Genomic DNA, 17,539 nt, shown 5'->3' with positions numbered 1-17,539 from the left:
TCATTCCGTGTGACAATAAGACGACCCCGTGGAGATTCAGCGACACAATCGCAATGAGGAGGTAACTTTCAGCGCTGATTGGCGAACACTCGGTCATGAGAAGATGAGAACACCCTGTTAACTTTTTTGGCGAGACGGGAGGGCTTGATTGCGCAAGAAGGGTGGCTGCTTCTCTCGGCTTGGGTGGCTCCAGATAAAGATTTTACGTTTTCTTTAAGAGCAAAGTGATTTGTTGATTTGATTGATTTTTACCTGGCATCGTGACCGAGGAGATTGGGTCTGTTCATTTCTCTTTTCTCCTCGCCGCATTCTTGGTTGGATAAGGCTGTTTTCGACTGCGAAAAAGGGCTGACAAGGGGGACGACTCTGAAGCTGCCGGGGCATGTGGAGAACGAGAGTAGCATCACATGTTGTTTACATCCGGGAGACAAGGGGTGGTGTGGTTCACAGTCTGGAGAATCCTGGTAGCAGAACCAACAACGACGATTCCTCGAAAGTCAATTTTGTTCCACGGAACTTCTGGGTGCTATTTTTGAGCTAGTGAGCCGGCTGATCAGCACCAAGAAACAGCCACAACTCAAGCACTTTGGGCTTGGCAGGCTTGTGTCTTCAACTTGGCTGTAACCGCCCAGACATGGTCATTTTCTGCGAACGGCCGCTATCTGGGCGCTTATTATTTCCCGACGAGGATTGTGATTGCCATACCGCTGCTGGGCAGATATGTTGTCTCTTTGTATGAGGGGTCAAAACGCTCTGGGACCAAGATGAAAGCGAAGACGTGGGATGGCGTGTGGTGCTGCGAGCGCCGGCGGCAGGGGAAGCGGAGGCCGAGGGCGAGGTTGAAGGCGTTGCTTGGCCGGTTTAGCGATCATACCCAAGAGCGACGTGGCTGGCGCGCTAGGCCGAATATGGTTAGGCTCTGCCAGTTGGTGCCCGCGCTTGCATCGCAGCATTATCACCGGGGAAATTAGCTTCACCAAGACAGGACCGCGTGGTATCGTGAAATTTTTTTTTTCATTTTCGACCGAGCGAGGTGGATCCGCAATGATCATTAGACGCCGATTAGAGAAGCACGCGCATCGAAGCCGTCAACGAGTCGCCAGGCAAAGCAGTTAGAGGACAGTTAGAGGAGTTGGCATCATTGTCTGTTCGCTTTTTTCAAGTCTTAAGCTTCGCCAAGTCAGTGGCTTCCCCTAAAGCCTCTTTTTTATTGTGTCTCAAGTGAGCGGTTAGTCGTGGCCATCAGTGCTTGTGTTCGAATGGCTGGGCATGGCGTTTCCAGCAGAACGAGAGAAGTCTAAAACGAGAGGACGACCGTCCAGCTTCAAGACACTCGGCATACGTATGCTTCGGGTTTGTATTAATTGCTATCTCCACCGGCAACAGAAAATTTCTTATCCGCTTCTGTCCCAATCAGCCAGCTTCCACGCCCATCATTCGACATTGGGCAAAGTAGAATACACCCTCCCTACCCTCAACGGGGAGCTTTGGGAACAGGAAATATTTGCTTAGGGTTTTGTCGTCGGAATATCTCTCTTCCTAGATGGTGGTTAAAGACCTCATCCATCTCTATGTGCCCCTAGCGTCTCTAGCTCCACGGTTAGCACGAGGTCAAGACGCGCCCAACCCAATTGCTACATCCCAGTCCCAAAGCGAAGTTACATTTGGGCATTTTTGATCAAGATAGCCTCGTGGTCCTCAGACGACATAAAGGACCAACTACTGGGAACCAGGCAACAAGTCGCTCTAATGGTAGGCCAGACGCTAACGAGCCTATGAGCACGATGGAGGCACAGAGATCCGACACGACATGACCTTATTAGCGGTTGGATTTTGAACTCATGCGCATGCCATTCTCTCCGGCTTTCCGGTCTCTCGGGGATTTTGCCTCCACAGCATATATCTATTCTGCCGGCTACGTCGAGGGTGGCCAGTAAAACGCCCCATGTCCTATCGAACAGGGCTCGGAACTTTGATGGTGGGGAAGCTGGGATGCGGCGACGGTCTTTGACGCCGAGGAAAAACACCGTACAGAGGACTCAAAGGTAAGGAGGATATACATTGATATCCACCTCTGCACTTTGGAGCTGTCAGAATCGCAAGTCCGAGTACCTTGGAGGGGATCGCTCATTGGCCCCCTCTTTTGATCGCCCAACGCGAACCGCCCGCACGATGGAACGCCCAGCCGACCCCAAAACCCGATCAAGGGCAGGTCTTCCACACAGGACATCGAAATGCACGTGTCGCAGGGAAACGGGGGGGAATATCCGAGATATGCTTAGAACAGGGTATTCCTGGGACATGGTACCCCTTCCACCTAAACCCCAACGAGAAGGTCATGCACCGAGATCCCAACGTCGTATTTTTTCGCCAGGGTGTCTCCGGGGACGCTGTTAGGTGCTCGGCTCCGATTGGGCGGTACACGATCTCGCTTCCTAGCGGACTTAGGTTTTACCGAAGCCATCCTCAACCTTGGTTGCTGGAGGACTCGTATGCTTGTCATTTGCTATGCCAGGATGCGAGAGATTCCTTCACCTCTTAATCTAGGCTAGTCACGTGAGAGAAAGAGGGCCTGACTAGGCTTAGTCATCCGATTCCGTGTCTCGGCGTTGTTGGGACGCGTTGGTCAACTACCCGACCAACCGTGTTTCTCACCAAGGAGGGATTAAACGAGCGTATAGTTTCACACGCCGTCGTCGAAGCGTCCCGCGAGGGCAATAGGGCTTGCGCTCACTGTGATTTTACATACATCTCACATAAGTCTCAGGGTCTGGCCGGGTCTGAGAGCCGAAGTAGCAGGCAGATCCAACACATCCCAGATCTCAAGGGGAGAAGCAGTGACCCATTCGCTACCCCTTGACCTCTGTCAGCCGTGGCTGCTGTGTGGCGGGCGTGGTGGAGGAGTTACTCTGAGCCCTCCGACTTGGGTTTTATCATACATATACCCAGCGAAACGTGCCCAATACATCCCGCGGGGAATCTGACGGAATGGTCCGCCCCGACTTCCGCTGCATCACGTGTTGAGCTGAGCTTCGGCCACTCAGTCTTTGGTGCCCACGCCGTCGGAAATACACGATGGACCGCACGGAGTAATCCGTACAGCAATGATGATCTATGGTTAAGTATATCCAGCACATATTCGTCTGCGGGTTTATAGGAACAGGATTCAGAACAGAAGAGCAGTTGGCCGGTCCAAAGGCACAAATGGGCGACTCCGGGGCGTACAAGCTATTTTTGCCCCTCCACGCTTTTTGATGGACTGGTTTTAGATTTCTTTCCTGATGTGTTTTTCAACAAAGTTTGTGGTCTGTTTATTGAACTGCCTTTGAGGATTTTGCACTCTGTTGAAGGTCCCAGTCCCGCCTTGTCCACCAGTGGTAGCGTGAAAGTGAGCTGAGGAATAGCATAATGGATACCAGGGACGCAACGGAGAAGTCTGAGTAAGTTTTACTCTGTTTATTGCTTAACAAGTGACTAGAATGCCACCGAGCGATTTTAGGATATGACGGAAACGTAGCTTGGACACTGGAGGCCCCCCATGATAACGCCAACAATCCCTTACTGCAATCGGTCAAAAATTGGATGACGGACTGGATTGCAGGGATAGCTAAAGCACCAGGGTAAATCACTCGAAGCAAGTTTTACAAGTCTGCTTGTTCCGGCCCCCAAGCTTTGAAGCAGATTTTCCTTTTCTGTTTTGTGTCAGCCTCAAATCTTTTTCTATCTTCTTTCTTATTCCGCCACTCTTCAAGTCATTTAAAGGCATAGGCTAGTAGTATGCGGTTTTCAGCTCGTCATCATTCCATGAATGACCCCACTCTTCTGGATACCCTGGCACCTATATAGCAATCCTATATGGGCCCAGTTTTTCGGATTGCATCGGATGACCACCAAGATGAGGACGAGGCTATGAATGATGAACTCATAAACAGTTGTAAGCAGTGAGTCCACTGTATAGTTAATTAACCAACAAGTCCTATTATTTATTGCTATTTGCCGACAGAGGAGCTCATCATAAGAAGGTGCCATGGTTTCGTTCGAGCATCCGGTCATACTCGCAAGGAAATCAAGTCGGATCTTCAACAGACTTACCTCCACTAGACATGTCCTCCTAACCTGGTTCCAGTGCATCCACCTTGCGTGGCCCAATGATGCTTTAGCTTTCCTTCCTCTGACCTTGATTAACCCTAGTAAACAGCGAGCGTATTTAGGTTTTTGATCTACATTTCATGTATGAATATGCTATTGCAACAGGTATTTAGCAGAGATATTACAAGATATAGAATTCAATTGTAGATATTGGTGAGTATAACGTGCTACCTGTGATGTAACAAGTTGTTGTCTGGTTTCATAACCTTCACCAGGAGGAAAGGTTCAGGCAGATGGCTTGTTGCTCATCTGATGAGGGGATCTTTGACTTGCTTTGTGTTACTGCCAGACACTCTTCGCAGTGGCTTTTTGAATCATTTCCATCTCCTTGATTGGGTTCCTCTGTCTTTGCTAGGCCCACTCAAAAAGCCCACCTTCGACCGTCCTGAAGAACCGGAAATCCGCAGAAGGAAAGCTTCTGTTAGACGTAGTTGGAATCAGAAACGCCTCGCGTTGCCTGATGTCCATCAACCGGCGTTTGGGATCATAATCCACGGATTGCACCCCGTTAATCGCACTTGAAAACCCACGTCAGAAAGGTTCTTGCATCCTTTCCGGCCTCATGGAGGTTGGAGGATTTAACCTGAACACACCATTCCGCCCTCACAGATGGGGATGTTCTGAATATTCTAAATAGCCATGATTCATTTTTTCACTCCGACCACCACCAGATTTCTCGGGCTTTGCGCATACTCGAATACAGGTTCCACCCAAGCGTGTTCGACAGCTTGCTGCTCGCGCAGGAATAGCCATCGGTCGGTAACAATGATCGATTCGGCCACTCCTGCACTAAACGCCATGAGCGTCCACGCGATGCTGAGATTCTTCTTAGCATAGTGATACTTCTTCACATAGTCGTTTAAATCTTCGTCGGAGATGTCGGCGACTTTCTGTTTAATGAGTTCTCCGTACTTGGGATCGCGGATCAACTTGGATATGGCCGCGCGTGCGTAGGCAGGGAACGAGACGAAAGCGGACTTCCTCAACGACCCAACGATAAGAGCCGTTCCAGGCGTATCGCATGTAGCACTCGCTGGCTCTGAGGTGGGATTGGCGGCCTGCACTGAGCCAGGCACAGGAACAACTTCGTAATCCACAAGAATACGCTGTAAGAGAGCACGATAAAAGTGGCGGGTGAAGAACGCTTCGCTATCTTCAGTACCCCAGTTATAGGGAGCTTGGACAGCCATCATTCTCGCGGTGATATTGAGCCTGATTCCATTCCCGGCGTCATACGTGTATTCCTCCATGCGTTTCGACATCGGGAATCCATGAGGATCGTATGCTTTGGAAGTCTTTTCGAGGCGAGGATGAAGGGAGCGGAGGGCAGGAAGTTTGTAAGTCATTGGGCCGAGTCGTTCGGTCATGAGATTGTAGCAGCAGCCGATCATGGCGATGGCGACCACAGATGGATTGATAATGAGGGAGCGGATCCCGTGATGGACTAGATTACCACAGGAGTGAAGGGAGATTACCATCACCCGAGAAGGAGGACGGGGCATAGCTTTGTCATTAGGCGTGAGAGCAAGAGTTGATAAGTCAACACTATGTGGTTCATCTTGATTGACGTCCAGAACTAGTGGGTTTTCTTCCGAAGGTTCAATTACATGGCGAATTATGGGCTCTAGATACCCATCTTGGATCTCATGTTCGACGTAATGCATGCAACCAACTGCAGATTCTCCGTTTGTTCTATTGTCGCTTGCAATGGCACTCCTTTCCTGGACGACATCGACGATAATGGCCACTCCATTTTGATCGTTTGTTACACCATCCGGCGTGGAAGTTCCCGAATCCGACTTCAGCTCACCGGGGTCGATCCCTAAGAGTCTGGCCTTGTGTTCTTTCTTGTTCCTCATGGTGATGGTCTTCTTTGCTAATTTGGCGTGGACATCCTTTCCCTTTGCACTGGTAATATTATTCTGCCTTCGCTCTATGGCAATGATATCCTTGTTATACGGAGGGCTGGCAAGTGTCCTTCCGAGGTAGTTTAGTCCAGACCCGAAATCAACGATGTGAGAGACCTGTTCCCCCCGAGTGGCGTTTACATCCTCGACCAGCGTACTAACATAACGAGAGAAGTGCTCAACCTCGTGTCGCTTTTTAGGGTTCATTCCAACAGCGACACTGTGCGGAAGCTTTCCAGTAGATAGACCACCGTCGGGCACGAACTCACGCTTCAAGGAATGCCGACGAATATCATGGATATACGCCACAAGAGAGGGGGGCGGCCTCGGTCCATTTCGCCAGGTGTTGTGGTTTCCGTTCTCCCTGGATCCCGAGTCCGCGGCATCATCTTCCCGAAAAGGCCCAATATTCTCTCTCAAAAGGAGGTCCACGATGTCGCGGATTTCATGGCAGTCAAAAAATTCGCGCCAATCGGCCGGGATGATCGTGGAGTAGATATCAGGTTGCCTCGTTAAAAAGTCCAGAATATGAACACCTCCACAGAGATTGGACCATAGTACGGAGGAGGTCGTAAATGACAAAAGAGATTTCACATAACTGTCTGGATCTTCCCACTCGTCAGCGAGGGGGAGGGGTTTCTTGGGTATCATGACTTTGAAACCAGACCAAAAAAAAAAAAAAAAAAAAAAAAAAGAAAAGAGCTTTAACCGGCCAGTAGCCTCCGGGAGAAGCACTAGAAGAATGTTGGTCGTCCAGGAAAAAGGAAATCTCACGGAGCCAGCTCTTCCAATTTTCCCAATAGTCACTCCAGGCCTCGTCTCAGGATGCGAAAGGACGGATGCTTCAGTATTTAGTTAAACCTTTTCGGTGCCTGACTGCCGCCAAGAAACCGCTTTCGCTGCCAAGACCGGGCGCCGACTGCGGGCATCGTCATTAACGCTCAAGCTGTCAACAATGGCAATTGGCCGAGCTGACTTCTTTTGAATGATAGCAGCCATCCAGCGCAGAGAAACATAGAATACCAGACTTACCAGCTCCTAGCCATTTCTCATAGATCATCTCGTGATATCCTAGAATTGTCCACCATGAATCCCGACGACAACGACCCCTTCCTCCAAGTTCAAGCGTACGAAACCTTTTTCCCTCCTAAAGAACCGCCCTAGAAAGGCACTGTCTTAGACAATCAAGTCTGAGCGGCGTGATGCTAACCCAACCCTCCACAGAGACATCCTCGCCACCCTCAACACTACGCGCCCCCTCTTCTCCTCCTACCAACGCATCCGCTCCCTCGCGACCAAACCCAACAACCCCGAACTCCTCCAGGCTCGCGAGGAACTCCAATCCACCCTCCACGAACTGAGCACAGACCTCGAAGACCTCGTCGACAGCGTCCGCGTGGTAGAAAACGATCCCTACCGGTATGGCATCGAGCTTGATGAGGTCGAGCGACGGCGGAGACTCGTAGAGGATGTGGGTCGGGAGATCGAAGGGATGAGGGAAGGATTGCAGAAGACGGTTGCTTCGAATGCAGCTACCGCCGGAAGGGAGGCGGGGGGTAAACGCGTCCCAGCAGATATCTCCGGCGGCGGCGGCGGTATTGGTGGAGAAGGAGGAGGAGGAGGAGGTGGTGCGTTGCCCAACCCGTCTGATTTCGATCATCTGCTTGATGAGGACCGCGATGAGGATTATTATGCGGAGCTGGAGCACCAGAGACAGTTGGAAATGATGCAGGAGCAGGATCAGCAGCTTGATGGCGTGTTTCGGACCGTAGGCAATCTGAGACAACAGGCAGATGATATGGGAAGAGAGCTAGAAGAGCAGGCAGAGATACTGAAGGATGTCGACACTCTTGCGGACCGAGTGGGTGGAAAGCTACAGAGCGGAGTAAGGCGAGTAGGACATATAATCAGGAGAAACGAGGGTAAGTATCTGCCTACCGTGCACAGGGTCTCCGAGATCACATCCGGAATAATCGGGGGATTTCTCTGCTAACTGCATTCTTATTGCAAGATACGATGTCAAGTTGCTGCATTGCAATTTTGATTATGGTTTTGATCCTGCTATTAATTTTGGTCATCGTGCTTTAAAATTACACCCAAATATCAGAACCAAAAAAAAAAAAAAAAAAAAAAAAAGACAAAAAGACAAATTAAAAAAAGGAAAAAAAGGAAAAAAAGGTAACTAAAGATGGAAGAATCAACAAAATCACGTCTTGACCTTCTTGCGAGGACGCGCCAGCTCATCCTCGGATTCACCATCCTCGTCATCGCCCTCCACATCCTCCACGTCGATATCGGAATCCAAATCGAAATCAGGGACGATCTCGTAGGATTGAACTACGCATGTTAGAAAAGCGCGCCTCGAAGAGAACGGATGTCGGGTTTGTTCTTACCATAGTATTTCAGAGCGTTGGGCCAGAGGTCTTCGCTGAGTGAGACCGCCAGCGACTCTCCGTCGGGGAAAATCTCAGCCTCTTCCAGCGTATCTTCCTCATCTTCGTCCTCTTCCTCGTCTTCCTCTTCGTCAAATAGCTCCTCGCCTTTGATGATCTTCTCCCACTTCTCCTCATCCTCTTTGATAGCGCGGGCGGACTCTTCGGCAGAGACATCCCCACCACGATATCCGAACCAGGCGAAGAAACTCAAACCCATAGGGCTGCTTTCACCCTCCTCATCGTCCCCTTCGCCCTCGTTGGCGACCTCAGCCTCGATCTTGGCGACCTTCTGCACCAACGATTCGTATTCCTTCAACTTCAACCGATCCTCGTTTGAAACCTTGGTCTTGTTCTCCTTCTTCATCAAAGCTTTTTCGGCCTCTGCTAGGTCGCACGCAGCATCCAACAATCCATCGGTAGGATCCATCCCTTCCTTCCACTTAATCCTCACGGGGTCGGAGACCATTCCCTCGCGGACCCTCTTCTTGCCACTCACGGTGGTGAGAATCTCCTTCCGCCAATAAAACTCCTTCACCAGCTTATCGTTTTCGAACCAGACGTTCTCGCCATTGTCGAACTCAAAGGTGAAGCGGACGGTGCGCGGCTCCCCTTCGCCTTTCTCGTTGACCTCGAAGCGGTCGAGGGTGATGTTCTTCAGGCAGGTGCTGATTATCTGCGCGTCAGATGGACGGATGTATTCGTCGATGTCGGCGGGAGCGTTCGCGAACACGCGCGGCCAGAAGTCCACGTGTTGGAGTTTGGAGGTCACAAGGGCGTTGCGGCGGGCGTACAGGGGGCGCATTAAGGGAATGGCCTGGCGAACTGTTTCAATCGAGATGCAAGAAATAGATTGTCAGTTTTTTTCCCTTTTTTTTTTGCCATCACAGACTTTTAAAACGGCCCTTTCATCTTTCCCGTCCATCCCTTGCTTCACCGCGGCAAAATGTAATCATATATACATCTATATATTGCTCCGTATAGCAAATGATAGAATCATTCCACCAACACAGAGGCAACATACTCCATCCTGGAATCATACACATGTGTATATAGAAAAAAAAAGAAAAAAAGAAAAACCCTCCACAAGAAAAACAAGAAAAGCAACTTTCAGAAGAGAGAACAATAAAAGGGAACAAGAATATACGTACGCATGCGAACCTCAGCATCCGAGAACTCGCGTTCCAGGAGGGCGATGTCGCGCCTCGCTTCCTTGGGGACGGTGGGAAGCTCGGGCATTTCGGCCCTCTCGAGGAGGGGGACTTGTTCTGAGTCTGAGGACATCGTTTCTCTCTCTCTCTCCCTCTTCTCTCTCTGTCTCTCACCCTTGGGGTATTGTGTTTTTTTCTTGGAGGGGAAGAAAAAATAGAGGAAAGAAGAACAAAATATGAGAAGTGAGCTCTCTCCGTGCAAAGACTGATTGAAGTGAGAGATGATAGGATTCAAAAGAAGCGGGAAAAAAGAATTAAAAAAAGAAAATTAATTTGCGATGGATGGGGATTTGCCTGGGGTTGCATGAAACGAAAAAAAGCTTCCCTCCCACACTAACTCTACCAGCTAGCTTGAGTTTTAGATTTTTTTGCTGCTGGGCTTGTCAGAGCTTCTTCCACGGGTTTGGGGCGGTCAGGAAGGTTTAACTCCTTGAGCTCTGCCCTAGCTAGCGCCTCCCGGGGCCTGGCTTGGCGCACAACTTTCTCGCTGCTCCTTGTGCCTTTTTCTTTTCTTTTCTCCTTTTTCTTTTCTCTTTTTTTTTTTTTTTTTTCGCGGCGCCGGTGTGAAAGTTGTTGCTTTGGGACGGGTACTTGCAGGCTTGAACTCGGCCTGCAGGATGCAAAGGCTACACGGAGTACCTTTGTCCAACATTCCCCCCAGGTGAAATCTCGTCCACTATGGTCAACCAGGGGCGCCTTTGGGAATAGAGCTGATTATTCTGCAACGATAGTATTATTATATGTAGGAACTAACTCTTACTTTAGTTACAAGGGGTGCTGATGTACGAAATACGGGGTAGATACAAGAATAGGTTCAAAGAAGATTCAATTCGTAATTCTTTTCAGCATTTTTGCCCCTGAAATTCAAGGGAAATCATAGATATGGTATCATGCCATATCACTTGCTTTTAAATAGTACACTTGAAACGGGACCTACGCCCATCCCAAGTGGTCACGCAGCCATCACTGCTGCCGCCAACGAGCGGTCAATAGAGAAAGAACGCCCGCCCGACCAGGTTAACATATTTTAACCGTCAAAAGAACGGATGTACTCCGTAAAAAGCGGCGTATCGTATGCGTAATTTAGTTATTCGTCGGCCTCAAAACATCCAATCCAATCCGTTAGCTTCCTCTTCCACGGGGAATGCCTCACGCGCGTATTCCTCCATGCTCCTCCACCCTTCCCATAGAGTCCTGGCTTCATCGACAAGCGGCAGTGCCACCACGCCATCTTGATCGGGCTCCGGAATAATCGTCTTACCGGCGCGTGGACCGGTGGTGGGATGGTTGAACTCCGGGTTCGGGAAGAAAGGAGCGCACATCTGCCCGAACAGTACCTCGATGCCTTCGAGCTGCTCGCGGTATCCGGTGGGCACGGAGACCCTGATCTCGATTTTGGGAACGTGGACGTATGTGCAACGGCGGTCGAGAGCTCGGGAGAATGCGTCGCATACTTGTCTTGGCGTTAACGTCTCGAACGACATGGCAATCCTGATTGGAAGTGAGATGGTTAGATGGGATAACAAGACAATGGAGGGGGGGGGAAAAAGAAAAGTGACGAAGAGTGCGCTCACCGGTGACCGTTCCACTTCTTCGGCCCATCCTTGAATATTTGCAGAATTGTAGGCCCCACGTCGTGTTCGGCGTCCAGCCAGGGAAGCGGGATGTCGGGATGGAAGGGAGCGCGCCATTCAAACCCACCGTCGGCCATCAGTTCCATGCAGAAAAGCGGATACGGAAGGCTGGTGAAGTTGTTGTTGTAGATACCGGCGTACACAAAGGTAGCAGGGAGACCGAGCTGGCGCACATAGTTCTCCACGGCGAACTTGCAGCTCCAGAGCGGTAGACTGGGCCAATGCGGATTGTAGATGGAATGGTCGGGCATACTGCTGTAGATGTAGTGCTGAACCGTGCCCGCTCGTTTAGCGGCATCGGCGAGCGCTCGTCCGATCGCCACCTCGTCGCCGGCTTGCGAAGTGGTGTTGATGAAGGCGAGCTGCGCGCCTTCGAACAGCGAGTTCATGAGGGCGTCATTGTTCAGGAGGGGGCCCTTCAAGAGCGTCACATTGGGGAGATTCTTAAGTTCCTGCGGTATGACTCCTTCGAGGGAATGTATCTGCGCTCGCACGTGGTAACCGACGGCGGAAGCAACGCGGATAAGCGATGCTGCTTGACGGCCGGCAGCATTAACAACGGCAATCGTCTTCGTTTGTGTCATTCGGATTCTGTTATCAAGAGGCGTTCCGGGAATTCGACGGCGGGGGAGGAGGAGGAGGAGGAGGAGGAGGAGGTATGAAGACAATCTCGAAAGTCTACGGCGGGAGAGGGGGAGCTAGAAGAAGCAGAGCGGAGGAAACGGTCAGTGACAGAAGTAGAGATTGGAAACAAGCATGCAGGCATTACCAGATCACTAGGGATTAAAGGGTGAATGCCAAAGGCTGTCTGGTCTGGTTCGGGAGGTCCTCATCAACAACAACAACGCCGGTCAAGAAGGAAAAAAAAAGAAGGAAAAAAAAAAAAAAAAGGAAAAAAGGGCACAATAGGTCCTCTCTTTATCCTTTCCTTTTCTTTCTTCCCTTTTCTTTTCTTTTTTTTTTTCTTCCCTTTTTTGTTTTCAGGTTGTTCGGGTTTTCAACCCAGCTATCCAATGTTTAAGGCGACAAAACGGCGGGGTGTGAGGGAGACCGATGTGGCATGAGAAGGAGGAGGATGATGGCCGGGAGCTATCGAGACGGCGGGGGTGGAGGAGCGGAGGAAGCATTCAAGCCATAGGCCGGAGAGGTGACAGGTCGGAGAACCGAGGGGGAGAAAAGCGTAATTAATAGACGAGCAGGACGGCCGCGAGACAAGACAAGATTTTGAGGACCTCCTTGCCCCAGCGTTTGTGTGGTGAAGAATGGTGAAAGGTCAAGTGATGGACGGAGCTGGACCTTGTAGGTGAAATAATGGACTAAATAGTTGGAGGGGTGTGGATTCGACAGGACGGCTAGCAAAGCGGGGCTCAGCGAAAGGGGGGAAGAAGTTAAAAGAACCGACTTTCTTCTTCTTCTTCTGTTTCTCTCTGTTTCTCTCTCTCTCTCTATATATATATATATATATATGTGTGTGTGTGTGTGTGTGAAATACTGCACTAGATGAAGAATGTTACATATGGCAAAGGCGAGGGGTTTGGGCTCGCGATATATCTATCTCCCCTTGTACTTGGCAGTTCATAGATAGGGGCAAAATAACATGATATGGTTTCTGTGACGCTGTCTGAGAAAAAAGCTTGATAACTCTTTACACAGACAGGGTTTTGGAGCCCAAAAAAAAAATAATAATAATAAGAATAAAAATAAAAATAATAAAAATAAAAATAATAATAATAATAATAACAATACTCTTGTGTGTACGGAGTACCTACGGAGTACCTGATGTACCTGTATAGTTAATTGGAATGTAATGCATGTCCGTGCCTACTTAAAATGTGTGCAAGGGATTGGGGGGTCGAGACTGCCTGCGAGAGGGTCCTGCCTGCCCCGGGGGGGAGCGCCAAGTTTGTATGTGGGCGGGAAGGTGCCTTCTTTGGCTCCTTGGCTCTTTCTCTTCTGTCTGGTGGGGCTTCCTGCTCTCTTTTCTTCTTCTTCTCCTCCTTCTTCTTCTGCTGCTGCTGCTGGTGGTGGTCTGCGCCTGCCCACTTCTTGATGAGACCTGAACTGGAACTGCGCTTGCCGGTTTCGGGCTGCCGAACTCCGTCGACCAATCAGCGTGCGGCGATAACGGCCGGATGGGCTGGTCACCTGCAGTGCGGAAATAGTCTTTATCCGGCCCGGCGCGGGAAACTCAATTCTATCGCCGTGGCAAAAAAAGAGGAAAAAAAGAAAAAAAAAAAAAAAAAAAAAGTTAAGGAAAAAAAGAACCGACTTCGCCCCGTCAAGAGAGTATGAATCAAAAAAAAAAAAAAAAGGCAAAAGAAAAGATATTGGAAGAAAAAAAAAAAAGAGTGCTCTGTATATGAAAAACTCTTGCCTCAGCGACTCGGGACGGGAAAGGCTGTCTCGTGACTGCTGAGGGAGAGTTTCTCTGGCGGCCATGGCGTCCGGAGTGCCACCCTCTGGCTGCGCTGTCACCAGGGAATTCCCTCTCGACGCCCCGTCTCGTCACCGCGATCTGGACCTTCATTATTAATATTATTTTTAGACACGCGGATGGGCTTTGGTCCAGAACACCCCAAACTCCGTTCCCGGGCGACAGACAACGGGGGGTCTCAAATCTCAACTCAAACCCAACTCAACCGAACCGCCCGGGGGGGGAGGGAGGTGCCAGCTGACCTGGAAGAGTTTTGGAACGCCTGTCGCGCTGGTGCTGCGAACAAGTCAAGCTTTGGGCCCCCGGAAAACTCTCTCCCCAGGAAAAAAAAAAAAAAGGGATGCGCCCCCGGGAATTCCCTCAGCAGCACGGGAGAACATCGCTTGTGTAGACATATATACATACTACATACATACTACATGCTACATGCTACATGCTACATGCTACATGCTACATGCTACATGCTACCGTCCGACATGATCGATAGCGAGTTAACTAGTTATCCCACCCTCCTTTACGTAACTTGAACCACGCATCCCAAAAAGCAACTTCTCTCTCCCTCACTCTCCTGCGTGCCCACCGCTGCTCTGGACGTTCTTCGTCTCACTCATGCACCTCGATCAATCGGGTGAGTTTTGGCTGCCCTTGTCTCCCCTTGACCGCTTGGCCAACACGTGTCGCCCCCGGTTATTTTTCGACCAGTCGTCTTCCCGCCCGCATGTTCCCTGGACCTGCTCGCCCAATGATCGGAAGGGGGAGAAGCTTCGACGAGTAAGAGGTCTCCCGGTCTGCAAACACATACACACACACACACACACACTCTCTCTCTCTCCTTTTTTTTTTTTTTTTTCCTCCCATCAATTCTTTCTTGCGTGTATGCCGTAACCGAGCATTGTACGGACGGGGTACAAATGATGATCGTCTTACGAATCACGCCCCAGAGAACAAAAAGAGGGGGGGGGGATCACCAGATAATTAACCGGCGATGTGTGCGACGGTAGGGAAAGGCCCAGCAACCTGGGCTTTTTTCTTTTTTTTTTTTGCCTCAGCAAATCATCAATGACGCTGAGACGGTTAAACCGTCACTCGCATTGGCTGCGAGGGATGCGATATCAGTTTCCTTCAGTTTTCTATTGTGGTGTTTAAAAGTCCCATCTGCCATCGAACATATCAACTATCAGACCGTCTATTTTTTTTGACTAGTAAGTATATACATCATCTTGGCCTGATAGCATTCGAAAAGCGTCTGGATACCGCATTAGGCCCATACGCCATATCTTCTTGATAAACCTCTTTAGGTTTGGGTCTAAGATAAAATATGCCAACCCCCCTGATCTGCGCTATCTCCGTTCATGTAGGAACCGACGCGTTACCATTCGTCTTTCTCTCCCCATTTGAATCGGATTCCCCCTCCATTCGGTTCACCACTTTCACGTCAACTCCTGCCAGCGTCCATATATCTGGTCGTCCGCGGGCGTGTAACTCTGCGACACCTCGCTCATCCTCGTGCAGGTGCGCTCCGGACTCCCGTAGTAAATTGACATGGTCGATCAGTCCCGCGTTGGCGGCCAGAAACAACGGCGTGCGCCCTGCATAGTTGCGCAGATGAACAGAGCCGCCGTGGAGGAGAAAGTACCTCAAGATGCCAAGATTGGGCGAAGTGGCAGCGAGGTGCTATTAAAAAGAAAAAGAACAAACCAAAAAAAAGGTCCCAGGTTAGCCGAATGTGGAAAAACGTGTATATCGAATACCGGAAAGAAAGAGGGGGGAGCGATATCAAATCTTACCAATGGTGTGTTCCCAGAATAATCTGCATCGTTAAGAATCCAATCCTGCTCCGTTCGCATGATTTCTTTTACCTTCTCCAAGTTCCCCTGGGCAACTGCATAACCAAGCGCCGCCAGATTCTTTATCCGATCAGGCAGCGTACCGTCAGGATGTCTGAACACGGGATGTGAGTGCTCCGTGAGTTCACCCCGAAGGGAGATCGACATATCTCGAGCGACAGACTGCGGCGTCGTGTCGGGCACCCCTAGCAAGAACGCGAGCTTTGTGAGAGCCGCCTCCGTGGTCATGTCTAATCCTGCAACCACACCCGCCCGTGATAAAGTCATTCCCGGAGCGTATACAGGGCTCACGCTCCCAGATAAGCCTAGACCAATATACATTAATATCGTCTGTTAAATGTGGAATGTTTCAAAAAAATGAAAATAAATAACAAAAATAAAATAAAACGAATAAACCTACACTGAGTCACATTCACAATGACAATTCCACGGTGAATAGCATCAGCAAGCACCTTGGTCATGGCGTTGTCTTGTCCTCCAGGTGCGTTCCCGGCGCCAAAGGTCTCCAGCACCAAGCCGCGTAATCCAGGTAGTCGAAGCACCGCATCAACCATCTCAGGCTTTATACCAGGGAATATCCTCAAGCACGCCACATGCGTCGTATCTAGGTTCATCTGGATGCTGAAATGTTTAATAGTAGTAGGCTTATGCACCTGTTCCCACTTTACGTGCGTCCGCATCGACGTCGTCACAGCCAACGGAGGGAAATTCGGCGATGCAAAGGCCGCGAAATCGCTCGCTGCAACCTTGGTTGCTCGAGTTCCACGGAAGAGATTATGATTAAAATACAAGCACACTTCCGGAATCATAAAATGACCTGCGATGATCAAAGATCCGAGTAGATTATCTGTTGCGTCGTTCTGGAGCTCCAGCATCGGCGCCTGCGAACCCGTGAGGATGACCGGTTTGCCCAGATTCTGGAACATGAAGCTCAGCGCGGAGGAGGTATACGCCAGGCTGTCGGTGCCATGCAGGACAACGAAGCCGTCGAAGAGGGTGTAATTCCAATAGATAGTTCTCGCGATCTGCGCCCACCCTTTTGCGTCGATCGAGCTGCTATCTAGCAACTCCTCGAACTCGTACACGGCATATCGGACCCGCGCGTCATATATGCTTAAAGGGGTGCGCAGCGTAGGGTAACTCTTCCGCTCGCCAGATGCGTTGATGACTACGTCGACTGGCCCGGGATTCGAGCCGTCGTTGAACGTTGAGGATGGACGAAGAGCGGCGTCTTGGAAACCCCGGGCTGGGACAAACCCGGACGAGGAACGGCGCATGCAGATTGTGCCGCCCGTCATGACGATGAGGACGCGGGATTCGGGGCAGAGGCCATGTGCCCTGAGTTGGTCTTGGTCCTGCTCAACCGTCATGGCTTCGAATGAACCGCTCGCTTTGTCTATGTCGTAAGGCATTTTGTTTGGGCGATGACACCTAACCGAACGGCTCTAGCACACAAGCAACTGCTTGCTCGCGGGTAAAAAAGCCTTCGTCTGATACCAAAAACAAGCAGATGGCGAGTCCTTTTGCTGTTCTCTCTCTCTCTCTATCTCTGTGTGTGTATATGTGTGTGTGTGTCTCAGACAATTGGCTCAAGTGACGAAGACTGAATGAGATCAAGTTCATAGAACTTGCTGGAGTAACCAAGATAAGCTTATAGAGAAAAGAGTGAGGGGATCACAGATAGTTAACCAGACCCTTGAACGGAAAGCATGTAATTATATCTCAACTATATGCTGTGCAGTCCGTAGGAAAGGCAAAATGGATATCTCGCCGTAAAAGGAGTGGCGTCTCGTGGCAGGAAGAAGTGAAGTGAATTGAATGAGAACTAGAGAAAGTCTGCTCCTCTTTTTTTTTTGAAGTTATTATTTTCGCTTCTCAGAAAAAGTTCTGCACCAGAGTCCCTTTTGCCGCAAATATCCATGTAT

General features: G+C 50.0%; 9 protein-coding genes across 9 annotated transcripts; 2 read left to right on the top strand and 7 right to left on the bottom strand.

Moving 5' to 3' along the window:
• Positions 1–382: 382 nt before the first annotated feature.
• Positions 383–971, top strand: CIMG_06493 (uncharacterized protein; the record flags this gene model as incomplete). The annotated part of the gene is made up of 2 exons (XM_001242596.2): positions 383–523; positions 600–971. The coding sequence occupies 2 exons, from the start codon at positions 383–385 to the stop codon at positions 969–971; spliced, it is 513 nt and encodes a 170-aa protein (XP_001242597.2).
• A 944-nt stretch (positions 972–1,915) lies between these two features.
• Positions 1,916–2,230, bottom strand: CIMG_06492 (uncharacterized protein; the record flags this gene model as incomplete). The annotated part of the gene is made up of 1 exon (XM_001242595.2): positions 1,916–2,230. One exon carries the CDS (start codon positions 2,228–2,230, stop codon positions 1,916–1,918), a length of 315 nt encoding a protein of 104 aa, XP_001242596.2.
• A 522-nt stretch (positions 2,231–2,752) lies between these two features.
• CIMG_13060 (uncharacterized protein) lies at positions 2,753–3,137 on the bottom strand (the record flags this gene model as incomplete). Its single annotated transcript, XM_001242594.2, has 2 exons — positions 2,753–2,863; positions 2,940–3,137. 2 exons carry the CDS (start codon positions 3,135–3,137, stop codon positions 2,753–2,755), a joined length of 309 nt encoding a protein of 102 aa, XP_001242595.2.
• A 1,656-nt stretch (positions 3,138–4,793) lies between these two features.
• On the bottom strand, positions 4,794–6,707 carry CIMG_06490 (uncharacterized protein; the record flags this gene model as incomplete). Its single annotated transcript, XM_001242593.1, has 1 exon — positions 4,794–6,707. One exon carries the CDS (start codon positions 6,705–6,707, stop codon positions 4,794–4,796), a length of 1,914 nt encoding a protein of 637 aa, XP_001242594.1.
• Positions 6,708–7,118: 411 nt separating this feature from the next.
• Positions 7,119–8,144, top strand: CIMG_06489 (SNARE domain-containing protein; the record flags this gene model as incomplete). The annotated part of the gene is made up of 3 exons (XM_001242592.2): positions 7,119–7,183; positions 7,281–7,978; positions 8,068–8,144. The coding sequence occupies exons 1-3, from the start codon at positions 7,143–7,145 to the stop codon at positions 8,142–8,144; spliced, it is 816 nt and encodes a 271-aa protein (XP_001242593.1). The 5' UTR covers positions 7,119–7,142.
• Positions 8,145–8,262: 118 nt separating this feature from the next.
• On the bottom strand, positions 8,263–9,918 carry CIMG_06488 (NAP family protein; the record flags this gene model as incomplete). The annotated part of the gene is made up of 3 exons (XM_001242591.2): positions 9,640–9,918; positions 8,450–9,313; positions 8,263–8,393 (listed from the first exon to the last, which is right to left on the bottom strand). The coding sequence occupies exons 1-3, from the start codon at positions 9,770–9,772 to the stop codon at positions 8,263–8,265; spliced, it is 1,128 nt and encodes a 375-aa protein (XP_001242592.2). The 5' UTR covers positions 9,773–9,918.
• Positions 9,919–10,413: 495 nt separating this feature from the next.
• Positions 10,414–11,947, bottom strand: CIMG_13059 (nitrogen metabolite repression protein nmrA). The gene is made up of 2 exons (XM_001242590.2): positions 11,274–11,947; positions 10,414–11,190 (listed from the first exon to the last, which is right to left on the bottom strand). The coding sequence occupies exons 1-2, from the start codon at positions 11,915–11,917 to the stop codon at positions 10,800–10,802; spliced, it is 1,035 nt and encodes a 344-aa protein (XP_001242591.1). The 5' UTR covers positions 11,918–11,947; the 3' UTR covers positions 10,414–10,799.
• A 1,179-nt stretch (positions 11,948–13,126) lies between these two features.
• Positions 13,127–13,860, bottom strand: CIMG_13058 (uncharacterized protein; the record flags this gene model as incomplete). Its single annotated transcript, XM_004445322.1, has 2 exons — positions 13,127–13,420; positions 13,744–13,860. The coding sequence occupies 2 exons, from the start codon at positions 13,858–13,860 to the stop codon at positions 13,127–13,129; spliced, it is 411 nt and encodes a 136-aa protein (XP_004445379.1).
• A 1,257-nt stretch (positions 13,861–15,117) lies between these two features.
• CIMG_06486 (L-asparaginase, type I) lies at positions 15,118–17,387 on the bottom strand (the record flags this gene model as incomplete). Its single annotated transcript, XM_001242589.2, has 3 exons — positions 16,015–17,387; positions 15,555–15,919; positions 15,118–15,441 (listed from the first exon to the last, which is right to left on the bottom strand). The coding sequence occupies exons 1-3, from the start codon at positions 17,024–17,026 to the stop codon at positions 15,118–15,120; spliced, it is 1,701 nt and encodes a 566-aa protein (XP_001242590.2). The 5' UTR covers positions 17,027–17,387.
• Positions 17,388–17,539: the final 152 nt, after the last annotated feature.

This window comes from Coccidioides immitis, assembly GCF_000149335.2.
Source record: "Coccidioides immitis RS genomic scaffold supercont3.2, whole genome shotgun sequence".
NCBI lineage: Eukaryota > Fungi > Ascomycota > Eurotiomycetes > Onygenales > Onygenaceae > Coccidioides > Coccidioides immitis.
This window is presented reverse-complemented; position numbering and strand designations above follow the sequence as displayed.